At 48.2% G+C, this 14,984-nt stretch overlaps 1 protein-coding gene across 2 annotated transcripts in view; it reads left to right on the plus strand.

The window, feature by feature from the left end:
* The window catches only part of FRMD5 (FERM domain containing 5), a 358,782-nt gene extending 343,958 nt beyond the window's left edge, over positions 1-14,824 (plus strand). The window contains exons 10-15 of one of the 2 annotated variants that reach the window (XM_036844863.1): positions 131-222; positions 2,816-2,890; positions 3,454-3,522; positions 4,442-4,548; positions 11,036-11,379; positions 12,651-14,824. In XM_036844863.1, the coding sequence (XP_036700758.1) occupies positions 131-222; positions 2,816-2,890; positions 3,454-3,522; positions 4,442-4,548; positions 11,036-11,379; positions 12,651-12,665 (702 nt within the window). In that variant the 3' untranslated portion in view covers positions 12,666-14,824. Of the gene's footprint in view, positions 1-130; positions 223-2,815; positions 2,891-3,453; positions 3,523-4,441; positions 4,549-11,035; positions 12,205-12,650 lie in introns of those variants that run through there. The other variant, XM_036844862.1, reaches the window with a different exon arrangement.
* The last annotated feature ends 160 nt before the right edge of the window (positions 14,825-14,984 follow it).

Below are 14,984 nucleotides of genomic sequence, written 5' to 3' on the forward strand. Positions count from 1 at the left end.
TTCCCCGTCTGAAGCCTCTCCCTGAGAGCACTGGGGAGCCTTCAGACAGCTCAGGGCTCAGTGTCCTGGCCCTCTTCACCCTTTGCTTCGCCATCCACACTCAGCTGTTTCTATGTGGGATTTTTTGTAGGAAAAGAAAATTATTCTCACATATTTTGCTCCAACTCCAGAAGCCTGCAAGCACCTCTGGAAATGTGGGATAGAGAACCAAGCCTTCTACAAGTGAGTGGACACTTGGGATGGGAACTGCCTTTATCAGGGCCAAAGCCATAGAAGCTACTTTTAGAGGAACAATGGGCAGGAAAGTTTGAGAAACTCTGACGAAGGAGACATGAGATAAGGCTGGGCTTCCTTATAAAACTCAGACCCCTTTCCGGGTGGCTGTCTGTACCACCTGGAGGGTCAGAGCTGATGTCTGGGAATGTGTGTCAGCAGAGTTGCCCAAGGCGTCTACCTTGCAATGTCGTTGGACAGCCCCCAGTGGCAAAGCAGTTCTGGGTCTTTTCAGGGGAAGCCTTGGGCCAGAGAAAGCCCATAGGTGCCTGACTTGAATAAAGCTGGCCCCTTGGAGCCATTCAGAGCCCAGAATACAATAGCTCCATGAAGGAACAGGCGCAGCCCAGAGCAGCTCCCTAAGCCTTGGAGAGACTCTGGGGCCCGCTCCCCAGTGGGTGGCCTGGTGCTGAGCTGGGGTTGATACCAGCCCTTCCTGGTGTGTCACTGACAGAGGTGTTGTCAGTGACAGGCCAAGTGCTCAGGAGCAGGGGGTGGGGTAGCTGGAGGAAGCAAGGACTTGACTGTTACTGAGATAGCAGCTTTGGAGCAAAGGAGAGAGCTTAGCTTACCAAATGATTTTGTAAAGTATATTGAGGCTTTTGTGTCCAGTTTTCTTTGATTAAAAAAGTTTTTATAAAAGCATTAGGGAGCAAAGAAATAGCCCATCGAGAAACTGGGGTGATGCCAGATGAAGTGTATTTCGCTAAAACCCTTGGTCTTGTTTTTAAAATAGAATGCCATGACTTATGCTTTAATAAGCTGCATCTTAATCAGAACAACATAAGACAGAATGTGTGGTATATTCCTCCCCTGACAGGCCATAGTTCTCCCTCCAGTAACCTGAAGGATCCAGAGCAGAATTGCTCTGGGCTGGGAGGGCACCATCTTCCTCCCCACTCAACAGACTCTGCTACCTGCTGACCGCTGTGGGATGCTGGCCCCCAGAGGCTGTTTCTTGGGCAGGCTTTCTGAGTTGTATAATAAAGTCTATGCATTTGATACCAGAATCAGGGGTGAATTGAATGGGCAGCCTGAATTCTCACCTGAGTGGGCTTCTTTCTTCTCATGGAGAAGACGCTCGGAAGACTTTCATGTGGTCACATTTCCCTCCTATTCAGTCCCTGGCTGTCCAAGGAAAGCCAAGAAAACATTTCAGCACCATTTCTGGAGGCCCTCCTTTGTTTTTCCGTCTGAGCCATGGGAACAGAATTGTGCTTCTGAACCTGTGACCAAACTCAGTTTCTGAGTCTTTCCTTAACAAGTTGCCAACATCCACACTGGAAACCAAGGCCGCTTTTCACTGTTCTCCATGACTACTAATTAGGTGTTAAAAGCCTGTAGCCTGGGTCAGATCCCCATTTATGCCAAGTCGCTAGCAGGAGCCACTTCGGCCTCACTCGGAGTATCTGTCATGGGCAGATCCCTGCCCTGCTTTTGGCCTAGTGCTTTGAAGGGAGCCGGTCAGACTCAAGAACGTGCTCAGATAAAAATAACTTTACGTGTCTAGCACGTATTAAATATTTTAAACCAGAAAAAAAAAAAAAAAGAATGTGCTCAGACAGGAGAGTAAGTAGGCTCAGAGCCTCATGGAGCCCTGAGACAGGTGGGGATGGTGTCCCCAGCACCTGCTGTTCATGGATTATAGGGACAACTCCCTAAATATTCACTGCCCACTCAGGACAAAGGCTTCAGACCAGTTCGGTTCCCGGCTGGGTTAGCACTACAGGCACCCAGGGCGTGTTGTGGATGGGGTCAGGTCTTAGGAGATTCAATCTGGGCAGCTCTGCCCAAGCTTGCCTTTCTAAGTGACAGGAGTACAGGGATCAGAGCAGTCACTCAAGGGTGACTTCCAGAGTCTCCACCTCAGCTGTTCACAGCCTTGAAAGTGGTGTTAATGGGCTTTCTGGGGGAGGGCAAATGGTTCCAAGTTCAAACAGATGGTGGAAACTTTTATTAAAGTTCAGCTAGTTTCTTCATTTCACGACTTCTCAGAGTCTCTAATGTGACAATACACTTTAGGTTCTCTCCAAGAAGGAGATGGAACAGGAAGGGCACTACTCTCTTCTCCACCCACAGTTACCCAGACATGGGCACGAATTCTCAAATACTAGGACTGGAAGGGACTCCTGAGGTCAAGCAGTCCCAGCTCCATCATTTTATAGATAAGAAGACTGAGGCTAAGAGAGGAAAAGAAATTTGCCCAGGGTCACACTGCTAACCAGTGGCCTGGCTGAGATTCAGCAGGTGGCATTCTCTTTCCCTAACATTTATTCTCTCAGTCCCCGTGGTGAACCCATGAGGCACTCTTGGGGAGCCCTCACTCTCCTAACGTGGAAGCGGGTTGCAGCATGCCTGTCCATAGCACTGAGACCGTGAACACGGCCCTCAGGTGCTAAAGGAGAGTCGGAGACAAGCAGGGCTGTGAAGGGCCTTTTCCTGAAGGGTTTCTTCAGGTAGCCTTTGGAAGGAGCTGGGGACACAGCCTTAGGCTGTAAGGCATTGCAGGCCATCTCTCACACTGGACTTTGCCTTGCTGCAGGCTGGAGAAGTCAAGCCAAGTCCGCACAGTGTCCAGCAGCAATTTATTCTTTAAAGGGAGCCGGTTCCGATACAGGTAAATAGTGACAGTAAGTAACCATTATGGACCTTTTTTCAGACCCTTCTCTGGAGAAGGGTGGCCCAGTGGTCCTTATCCTGAGAACAAAGACACTGGGAACCTCCAGAGAAGTGTGAGGTTTCCATCCGATTCTCCTGTCTCCTAACCCTTTGACTGTTTCTTTCCTTCCCTGCAGCTGTTTGCCTGTAGGGGTTAAAATGTGTGTCTTCTCCTGCCCTTACAAAAGCAGCAAAATAAGAACTGTAAGAGTGATTCCTTTCATTTCTATCTAAAGATTTCATTTTTTTTTTGCAATATTTTTGGAACACGCTGGACAATGAGGAATCATTCCTAAATGCGGATGGAAGATCCCAAAGACCGCAGAGATAGAGAGCTGTCAGGACGCCTTAGAGCTCTTTACCCCAGCAAGCAAGCCCTACTCAGTGGCCTAAACATTGGGAAGGGGTCGGCCAAAGAGGCCACTTCCCAATTCAGCCCAAGTATCTGAGATCTTACAGAGGAGCTCAGTCCTGGAACACTGTCTCATTTCTTGCTGCTTGTTTTACTTATACTACTTATAGTGGCCGAGTTGCAAAGGAAGTAATGGAGTCCAGTGCCAAGATCAAACGGGAGCCACCGGAAATACACAGGTAGGCACCAGGGGCTTACCCCCAAACCAGGTCCAGCTCAGATCTCAGAATCTTAAAAGAGCCAGCAGTTTGAGTACTGTGAAGATTCTGGCCATGATGGCTTCCAAACAGGGCAGCAGGGTGAAGAGACCCATCTCAGCCAAAGGCATGGGAACAGGATGACCCTGGTTCCCTGAGCCCTGATGGAGAATGAGGGAAGGTCGGCTAATGCAGACAGTACATCAGACCGAGGAGCCACCTTCCTGGGTAATTCTCTACCATCATCCCAAGTCCTGAAATTGGTCATAGACCTTGGAGGACATGCCCAAGCAGCAAGATTTTATTGGCTCTGTCAACAGTCCATTCAGGAAGCCAGTCACACTAGGTCTGAAATAGTTTCAGGATCCATGCTTTATGTATAACTAAATCATGCACGTCCAGGAGGCCATCTCCTAAAACCTGATAAGACTGAGGGACAATATGATTGGCCAAGAGGTCTGGGGTTTGCCAACCAGCCTGACCTCTGGGAATGGGAGCATTACCACCTGCCTTCACACGGAGCCCCCCGCCACCAGCAGCCTCTGTGGGAAGTCAGGGGAGGTTGCGTATCAGTCTTAGGCACATTTTTAGGAGCACCGCATATCCTGGGGCTCTACTCTCTGACAATCCTGCCCAGGGACCAGTGGCACCATTGCCACACCAAAGAAAGGTTCGGGTGGGTCTGGGATATCAGGAGGTTGACAAGTTTGAAGTAGTGTCTCTGACTGGGATCCAGGGACTAAAGGCAGAAAGCAGGTATTAAAGATTTTTAAAAACAAAACAAAACTTAACACAGCCAGGCAATTCTCAGGCAATTCTAGTAACCAGTCCTCAACTCTGAGTCCTGACCACATCTGTCAGTGCACTAAGTCAACAGAGTTCTTTTTTTCTTTAACCTCAGAGCAGGGATGGTCCCCAGCCGCAGCTGTCCCTCCATAACCCATGGCCCAAGGCTGAGCAGCGTCCCCAGGACCCGGAGAAGAGCTGTTCACATCTCCATCATGGAAGGTGAGCATGAGCTCTGGAGATGACCTGGGGTTCCTCCAAGTTGTCACCTGGACCAGTTCCTCGCAGGGACCTTGAAAAGAAGTGAATTTGCACTAGAGACAGCGGCAAGTTTCTCCAACGGTAGGGAGAATGGTTCATCCAGTCAATGGGAACAACAGCTGGGTGTCAGGTGAAGGGTAACCCCATCCAGCCCTGATGAGCTGTGGTCCAGGAGGGGTTTGTAGGTCTGAGAGTATTAGACTAAACCTTTGGGAGAGAACTTTGTATGTGGAAGCTACCAGGTTCCATGCAGTTCTGAAACTGATTTCCATCAGAGGCTTTCCCTTGTGTTCCAGATCTGATAACCAGTTTCCACAGCTTAAAGGATCAGGGTGGCTGAGGCAGTTAACCAAGAAATGAAAACTCTTGGCTCTGAAGCATTCCAGTAGCTACCACCACCTTCTACTTCAGTTGTAGAAATCTGTCCTCTTGCTATCTGAATTCTTTAACATTGTCTCAGGAAATCCAACATGCCCCTTCTCTATCTACCGTTCCCTCGCTCTGGAGGAGGTGGAGGTGGGAAGAGAGACAAAGTCCGTGTATTTTCACTGAACGAGATGACCCAGTAGCTGGGGTTACCTCTCCAGTCTCTGGGCAGTTTATACTGTTAGGAGACTCTGGGAAGATTGCCCTCCAGCTGTTGTCACTGACCCAGCTTGCCCCACAGGCTTGATACAGGTATAACGTTGAGTGCTTTCCTTCCTAAAGACAATATTTTGTTTGTTTTGTTGGGGTTTTTTAAATTTTTTATTTATTTATTTTTGGCAGCGTTGGGTCTTTGTTGCTGCGCGCAGGCTTTCTCTAGTTGTGGCGAGCGGGGGCTACTCTTCGTTGCGGTGCGTGGGCTTCTCATTGCGGTGGCTTCTCTTATGGAGCACAGGCTCTAGGCGCGTGGGCTCAGTAGTTGTGGTGCATGGGCTTAGCTGCTCCGCGGCATGTGGGATCTTAGTTCCCTGACCAGGGATCGAACCCATGTCCCCTGCATTGGCAGGCGGATTCTCAACCACTGCGCCAACAGGGAAGTCCCCTGAAGACAACGTTTTGTAGGACCTCAGAAGATCTCAAGCAGCAGTACACAGCAGCAGGACTGCTTCAAACGTGTCCCTGTCCTGGAAGCTGGGGAGGGAAGGTCCTCTGCCCTTTCTGTGGGAATGCTGCTTGTTAATGAAAATGAAGAATTGCTTAGGTTAGGAAGGACATTGCTCTGCTGCTCCTCTGGGAGGATCTCTGGTTTGTGTTTAGGATTTTACAATGTGTCACTGACTCTGCATCACCTGAGTATGGTGTAAAACTACAAACAGTCTAGGGGTTGAGAACCCTGGCTGGGCAACCACCATCAAAGGCCTTATTTATGTGAGTACCTTAGTTGCTCCATTTGTAAAACTCCATGGGTTTCGAGGAAGCTGATGTACGTGCAAGTACTTTAAAGAGATGAAAGCATTTACTGGGCAGGCAGCAAGCACAATGCAAAGAGCGCTGGTCAGGAAGTCAAGGATAAGGTCAAAATAGGAGCTCTGCCACACCTTTTCTGGGCAGGTTGCTTAACCTCTATGAGCCTGTTGCCCCCACTGTAGAAAGGGGGGTGGTAGGGGAGGGTGCCTTGGAAACTCCCAAGTATAATCGCTATGCAAGGTATGGAATTATTGAGGTCTGGCCATCAGACACAGCCCCCTGGTTTTCCCTCCTATCTTAGGCTGAGCGGGAGAATTGAGCCCAGCTCTCTTATTTTGGGGTGTGCATCTCAGGAAAGTGGACTGTCTTCTCCTCTTTTGAGGAAACATAACTTTCTCCCCTCTCTGTGGCCCTTGTTCCCATACGTCCTGAGGCTGAAGCCACCAGGTTCATCCCAAGGCTCTTGCAGAAAGTCGGGACAGCTGTCGTCTCAGAGAAACGGCCACCTCCTGGGGGAAGCTGGCCCTAATGCAGGTATCGCATAGGAGAGCAGCCTCAGGCATTGCTCCTCCCCAGCATATGGAAGAATGTCCAGTAAAACCAGCATTCCCAGAAGAGGGAAGACTGAGGCCATCCATGTGGGGATATAACTCATTTGGAGTAGCTGCCAAGCAGGGTTAGCAAAACAACTCAGAGGTGGGGAGAACCATGCTCAAGCTACCCCAAGACGAGCTGTGAGGCTGCCTCAGTTCCCAACCAGCTCTGGCTGCCTTCAGCCTCCTCCCAGAACCTGTCTTCTCCCATTGTAGCAGCAGTAGGCTCCTCAACATCCAAAACTGTCACCCATGCTTACAAAACGCCAGGGGAGGGTGCAGTGGGGAGAGGCCGCTGAGAAAGCTATTAGAGCAGAGACCCCACCCCCACCCCAGGGCCAGGGCACGGCCTCAAAAGCTTAGGCTCAGAACTCCACACCTGGCAGATTATAACACAGCAGGCCTCCACGTGCTACTCCCCAAGCCAAAGTGCTCCTTACACCCCATGCCCAGTGGTGCCTATAGACAAGCACAGTCTTCATCCCTGGTCATGGCCCTCGAGGCCCATTAGGCTCAGAAGGGCGCGGGTAGAAGCTCAGAACTGCCCTGGCAGGAATGAAACTCACAGGCAGAATGTAATTCAGGGTGAGGAGAGGCAGGTGGACATCTGGTTTGGATGTGAAAAAAAATACAAGATTTTAGCAGTTGAGTGGCTCTATCAGTGCAGGGATCATCAAGCCTGGGGAAATATAGAATGGATTATTTCAGGAGGTGAGAGTTCAGCTGCATCATCTCTCAAGAGGGGGTTTTGCCTTTAAAGCACCTAACACGGCTGGCCCTCACTGTCCACCCCAACCAGGCAGCGAAGGGCGAGAGGGACGCGATGGGGACCTCAGAGGAAGGACACAAACCATCAAAACTCCCAGGAAGTTATGGACATTTGAAATTGGTTCACGCTCCATCAGGGATTGTCTTTCCTATAGTCCATACGGCACATAAGTTAATATCACAGAAACCATTTGCCTTTTCCAGGGGAAAGCTTTGTTTGCTATCTCCAAAAACAGTGGGGAAAACTGCGAAAACATTAACGTAACGTTACAGTTTGAATGAAACCATGTAATCTCAATGAACTGAGACTCTTAAAAAGAAGACTGCATTGGTTGGCCCTGCCCTCTGCTCTCGGGGATGCCAAGATAACACATGTTATTAGCACAGGCCTGACCCAGAGAGGACGCTCAGGTATGTCAGTTCCTTTCATCCATTGTGCCCCATGGGGCAGCCAGACAAATAGCGCAGATCCCAGTGGAGGAGGGGACGCAGGCCATTTCCAGCCCCAGAGCCACCGCCTCACACTTCAGAGCCACCCAACCCAAAGCCATTTTCTTTGTAGCTTCACATCCTGGATTTTCTGGGACAGTCCCGATTTCCCCTACTCTCTGGGATTATTCCCTGCCCTCTCTGTTCCTCACCCTCTGAGAGGTCTGGGGCCCTTATACGGGCCTCAGGGAAACAGCTACTGGCTGGGAAAGCATTACCTTTTATAGCTCTTAAGTCCTTCTGACTGAATCCAGTCCCCTGATAACGCTGGCCTCTCAGAGCTACTCTTTCCCTGCAGCTCAGTCTGCTCTGAGACTCTCAGAGCCAACCTTTTCTCTCCAGCATGGGAGGCACTGCGAAAGGGCTGTCACGGCATGAGATCAGTTGGTTTCCCATCCTTTCCCTCTGTACCTTCCCTGCCTGGCTGGTTCCCATGAAGAGATCAGCTGGTTTCCACTGAAGAAGTACCTGCCTTCCTGGGCCACCATGGGGAAGAGTCTGATTAAGATTCACACCAGAGTCCGAGTTCAGCTCCGGTTGACTAATCACTGCCTTCGGCCCCTGAGTGTGCGCATCCTGAGGATGGGGCCCCGGCTCCAGGGTAGGCTCCTGACCACTGTGCCCCCCCGCCCACTGGGAGCCACCTCTGGGCAAGGCGATCAGCTGGAGCACCTCCAAGGTAAAAAGACACCCTCTGTTTTGCTGTGCCACTCACCCAGATCCCACCCGCGGCACCCACCCCATCCATCCCAGAATAACAGGTTTGAGGCGAGTGGTGGTTTCTAGTGAAACCTGAAATTCTGTACAGGACTAACCTAGCATAGGAATAACCTTAACTTTACAGGTGAGGTCTGTTGGGGGAACAGAAGACTAACATTTACTGAGTAATTTTGTTTGTCAGGCTCTCTACTTAGAAATACATATGTAGCCATTATCTTGTTTACTGAGAGCACCAACAACTCACTATAATGTGGCTTCTGGTGTCCCTCTGACTTGCTCTTTCTGATGTCACAGCCTTTGCCTCTCACCTTCCCCAGTAAGCTTAGGGCTGAATTGTAGGCCAGGCTATGATTGCACTAAGTGGCTTCCGGCAGCTATGCTGGTCATACACTGGAAGACCTGGCAGTCAGAGCTGTCCTTGTGAGGGGACAGCCCTTGAAAGGGTGTGAGGTGCCCTGTGCAACGGGGCTGAGGTTCCAGAGAACAGGGAGCCAGAGGACTACTTGGGAAAGGAGTTGAACCAGCAACATGTAAGATCAGAGCCTGGAAAGGTTTCTTTTATCAGAAACCCATTTCACACTCCCAGGTACGTGTTTCTCATGCTACACACATGCAACTGGGGGAAGAAGGGAGGAACACTGGGGAAAACAGAGAGCAGAGGAACATCAAAGGCTCCGGAACAAGGGACAGGCTCTTAATTTCACCTTATTTCACAACAGTTTCTTGGGCAATTGGGACCTAAGTCTAAGGCAGGTGCAGGCTGTTGACTTAATTCATCCTGGCCTGTTGTTCCACTCCCCGGAATCCAACTGCATGATCATTAGCACCATGGAATAGAAAGAGGCTTGGATTCTACCCTTGTCTTTGCCAGTAACAACCAACGACATGACTGTAACCTCTTGCCCTCACCACTTCATGAAGTTGTTTAAAGATAAAATGGAAGTGCTTTAAAAAGTTTAAAACATTATACAAATTTAAGTATTTTATAGCATAGGGACAAAGGAAATACAGCCAGGACAGTGCAGCTTCTGAAAGCAGGAGCTGAGAGCTGTGGCTAATATACTAATGGTGAGGTGGTGGGGAGCAGAGGTGGATAGCAGGGGGCTGCCATCTCCCCTGCCCATGCCAGCCACTCGTTCGTAACCCAGGGTTCGTTCCTACGGAGAATCTTTTACTGTGTGTATGCCGAGACGGGCTACAGCAAGCTGGGCAGGCAGGCGGCCTGGCTGCAACTGGCTACCTACCAAGGAAGCCAAGGAAGATGAGATACACTACTTCTGAAATGTTACTGGCACCTTTTAAAAGAGACCTTGGGGCTTTTGAAGCCAGCCCAGAACCAGAAAACTCCGTAATCGGCCCTGGTTAGGTCTTACCTTTACTAGCTGGGTATCCAGCTATCTGGGGCAGTCAGGGTCGATTTCAGAGCAACAGAAGGGGACGAGCTTCTCTTGATGTGGACCACAAAAGCAGGGAGAGCCACTCTGGAACCACCAATATGGCCAGGAGTAGAAAATACAGACACTGAACTTGAAACAAGAAGCCATTTCCTTGGGAGCACTATGACATGGGCCACACTTGGTGACTGAGCTCTGACATCCTCTGGCCTGGGTGGCTGCTGTTTGGTTGAGGGGAGTAACCAGCTCCTGTTCTTCCCTACTAGAGCTTTGAGCCCTGGAAAGAAAGAGATGTTCCATCTAAGAAAGTAAAGAGATAATGAGTAGTTTTAGGGGCAGAAGACCCTTTCTCCTAACTAATGTAAGAGAATTTCCCACTGATCCAACAAGATCGTCTCAGAGACCACTCTGTACTCTGGAGCAGCTAAAGCAAAGGGAGCTGTCAGCCTGTTCTGGACCCGGCTCAGTCTAAGGTGAAAAGAGAGGGAGAGCACTTAGGAAGAGCAGATCAGGTTTTTACCTCCCACAGAGTCAGGACAGCGAGAACTGGGAGGCTGAGGAGACTGACAGCAACTGCAGAAATCCAAAAGATGAGCTCATGAGCTCAAGGAGCTGTGTGCCGGGTTGTTAGGAGGACACTCGGCTCCAGAATCTGTATTTGATGAGGCCCAGCTGGGCAAAACACAGTCTCCTCCACATTCCTGCCTCTCAAGGCCCTCGGCTCCCTGAACCATGACCCCGGCTCTGGTTGGGTCAGGGATAGTCTGCGATTCTCTTTCAAATTGGGCTAAAGCCAGGCCCAGGACACCAAAGGCAGGAAAGGCAGAATCTTTAACCAATATGGCCAAAACTATAAGCAAAAAGAAAGAAACTTTCAACCAATGCCACTCTAGTTCCTGCTGCTTCTCTTGTCCTATTCTTGATACATCAAAACAGAGTGCAGTGGCCATTGCTGCTGGTCACGTGGGGCGTGCAAAGCGGCTTCCTAAGATTTTAGTGACCAGATAAAGCAGGATGGGTGCTGCCTCCGCCTGACAGCGAAGTAGGTGCCGGCACACAGAAGGCCTGCTCATTTTCCTTTTGCCTTTCCAGGCCTCGAGTCCCTACGGGACAGTGCCCACTCCACCCCGGTGCGTTCTTCCTCCCACGGGGACACTTTCCTGCCTCACGTGAGAAGCAGCCGGGCAGACAGCAATGAGCGAGTCGCCGTGATCGCGGACGAGGCCTACAGCCCTGCAGACAGCGTGCTGCCCACCCCTGTGGCCGAGCACAGCCTGGAGCTGATGCTGCTTTCCCGGCAGATCAATGGGGCCACCTGCAGCATTGAGGAGGAGAAGGAGTCTGAGGCCAGCACCCCAACTGCTGCAGAGATGGAGGCCCTTGGGGGAGAGCTGAGGGCCCTGTGTCAGGGGCACGGCAGGCCAGAGGAGGAACAGGTGAATAAGTTTGTTTTAAGTGTCCTCCGTTTGCTCCTTGTGACCATGGGACTCCTCTTTGTTTTGCTCCTCCTCCTGATCATCCTTACTGAGTCTGACCTTGACATTGCCTTTTTCCGCGATATCCGCCAGACCCCCGAGTTTGAACAATTCCACTATCAATACTTTTGTCCCCTCAGGCGATGGTTTGCCTGCAAAATCCGCTCAGTGGTGAGCCTGCTCACTGACACCTGAGAAGGCAGGAATCCTCCCAATAACTAGCCAGGTGGACCAAGGAGCCCGGCTACCCATTCCCAGCAATGGGACCCATCGCGGAACCATCGGCACATGTACCAAGTCCTCCTCTCATGACTCAAAGTCCACAGCCTAGGAGGGTCGTTTCCCAGAAGAAGAAAGGGATAGGCTCATGCCTTGTCTAAACTAACTGGGAAAACTCATTTCCTTCAGAGGTTCTTTCAAGAAAGGCTCGGCAACTCTGTTTCTCATCCTCCCAATTTGCAGGATAAAATTTTTGGTTTTGAATTTTGATTTTTCATAGATGATGTGTATTATTTTGAAAATATCAAAAATAATTTATTTTATTATTACTGATTCTCGCAGTAGTGTCACCTAGTAGATGGGACACTAGTTGGAGACTAGAGAGCTGTTGTCTTCTGTATCCTGCAGGAGCTTTCCTACTCAGTTCCAGTAGACTCATCACTGCAGCCTCAGCAGGGCAGGCCAGGGGTCTGGACAATGGGGACTGTCTAGGTTTTCTTCCCAGACAGAGCTTTTAAAAAAAAGTAAACATCCGTGTAGAATGATTAAATGGAAAGTTGCTTCTTATGACGGTCTGAGTTGGATTTTCTTTTCCTTTTATTTCTTTCAAATCTGAGCAGAGTGGGCATCTGTAAGGACCACCACTACAGCAGCAGCAGCAGCAGGGGTGGGGTAAGTCTGTCCCCTTAGACTAGATCCTAGTGGGCATCACCATGAGTTTTGTATAATGAACTTAGACTTCTGTGGCGTTTTTTTCTGAAGAACCTCAAGACTTTTATAGTGCTCCAGAAGCATTAGGTGAATTCAGTGGTGCCAGGGATAGAACTGTCAGAAATGCAGGACTAAGTGTAGTTAACAGAGCTAAGGTACCTGAGAGACTGTTGAGATCACAGAGCAGTACTTATTTTGTACAACACCCTCCCCCCCCAAAAAAGACTATTTCAATTTATATTTTAACAACAAAATGTTATTTTCTTATCAATTCATATTTTGTTTTTACTTTATGGATTAAGAAAAATAGAGCCTGACGCACTTAAACGATACAAGGAAGAAACTGATCCTGAGAATGAAAAGCTTCAGAAAATAGAATTCCAAGATCAACAAACAGCCTGGGAAGGGACCAGGAAAAGAATCTCTTTAAATAGGAGTTCTAAGAGATGCCTACAAAAGAAGGTGAATGTGGCAGAGACCAAGACTTAGATGTAGAAATACTGCCCCCTAGCGTCATCCTCTGCACTGGGAAAATGAAAGTTGTAGGAAAGCACTTGCCATCCTTGCCGAGGGGAGCCGTGGAAGCATGCAGAAGCGCAGCATGTGGAGGGTGAGTGTGGGGTCCGAGGCCCGAGCTCTGCAACTCTTACAACCACTCACACACAAGATCTTGTTTTCATCTCAGGGAGAGATTTCTAAGTCATCTGGGGCCTGAGGACTTATGTAAGGACAGTCAGTGGACATATTCCTGGGACCCACATTAACAGTGGAGCAGCTACTGACACCCTATGATGCTGGGCAGCCCCAAATGCAGAAGAAAATGAGTCACGTGTAGATCTGCTTTCCCCTAGTCTGTCCTCTGAGACGGCAGAACCATGTCCACATATAGAATCTAATAGCCATGGAATAAACGGAGTTTTTCCTTTTTTAAGGTTGGGGGTGGTGCTGTGTTTCGAAATTTTAATTGCCCTTTTATCTAGACCAGGGGTCGGCAAACTTCTTCTATAAAGTGCCAGATAGATAGTAAATATTTTTTTATTTAGGTTTTGTGGGCCATACTCTTTGGCAACTACGCAACTCTGCCATCTTAGCACAAAACAGCCATAGGTAATACATAAACAAAGGAGCAAAGCTGTGTTCCAATAACATTTTTATTTATAAAAACAGACAGTGAGCTGAATTTAGCCCACAGGCTATAATTTGCCAACCCCGATCTAGACAATAAAACTGCTCCTTACCAGTGTGTAAGCAGAAAGAGGGTCAGCTCTGCTCCAATTCCTGACATGTGTTAAAGATCCGGGATCATTTCCCAGTAGAGGCACTGGGGTTGCTTGTTTAAAGGGTGCTCGAACAACCAACCAGCAAAGAGATGTCTGATGCCAAGATGAGCAAGATCAAGCGCTGGAATGCTAAAACGCAGCCAGAATCTAAGCATGGAGGAGGGCCTGTCTGATCATTTCCATACCAGCAACAATTTGGGCAGAATTACAATCATCTAATTTCAAAGTGACAAGACAAAAACAGAGGGAGATCCTAGTAAAGATCAGGGATCGCTTAGAACCAACTAGCCACTGCCACTTGTCATCTACACAGGAAAGGCTTTATTAGCACAGGATTGGAGTAAAAAGTAGACTCAGAGAAGAAAAGGCTGTCAGGAAATAGGGGGCTGGTTTTAACCTGGATATCTACTGTCTTATGCAACATAGCAGATTACCTTTTAGTGTAGTGTTCCTACCTCAGTCTGTAGAATATGGTGTTTCTACGCAGTGAGTGATAGCCTCGACTCTGACCTTTCATATTCACATTAAAGACAGATGCAGTATTCCATATCCTGGTACGTACTTGTGTCTAGAGTTCTAACAGTACAATAGTCCATACCACTTCCTACAGCTGGATTTTGCTCTCTGAACAGAGACTTTTGGGTTATTTTTTTCCAGGGCTTATCCCACAAAATACAGATAGAAAAGTTTCCTTCAATTTGCTTTTCAAATAGTGCTTGAATAACAAACTTCCTTTGCTGGTGACTAGTCTTTTCTGGTATCTCCCCATCATTAAAAATTGTTCAAGTTTTTAACCTGATTTTACTGTGTTCCACTATGTCTCCTATTTTCTCTCAAAATTAGTTTTGATCTCATTGTAGAAAAAGCAGTGGTTTCCACAGCTTCACCTATCAGAGGAAATAAAACTCTTACTAAAGAATAGTGTACTGCATCTTTAAGCAGTAGAAGGTAAACTACCTGCAAATGTGAATTTCTTAGTTTCATTAAAAAAATATATAGTTGTTAACCTTTTGTGTGCCAAAAATTCTAAGTTACATTTTCCTTCAAAGCAATGTACTTTTTTCTACATATGCAGTATGTAGTTAGCATAAAATCATTGGTGCCATGAAAATTATTTTTAAACGTAAATAAATATTTAAATATCATAGAAGAGTGGACTCTTTTTTTTTTTAACTTACAGTCTATCTCACTTTCTCCTCCTTAAAATTAACAACACATAGATAAAAGGATAATAAAAGGTTACCAGTGGGATTTACACAGCTGACTGCTGTCTGTGACTGGAATTATTTAAAATAATCATTTTGTTTATAGCCATCTATTATCCTTGTTCTTCCCCAAAAAATAAATACTATTAAG

This window comes from Balaenoptera musculus, chromosome 2 (genome assembly GCF_009873245.2).
Source record: "Balaenoptera musculus isolate JJ_BM4_2016_0621 chromosome 2, mBalMus1.pri.v3, whole genome shotgun sequence".
Lineage (NCBI taxonomy): Eukaryota > Metazoa > Chordata > Mammalia > Artiodactyla > Balaenopteridae > Balaenoptera > Balaenoptera musculus.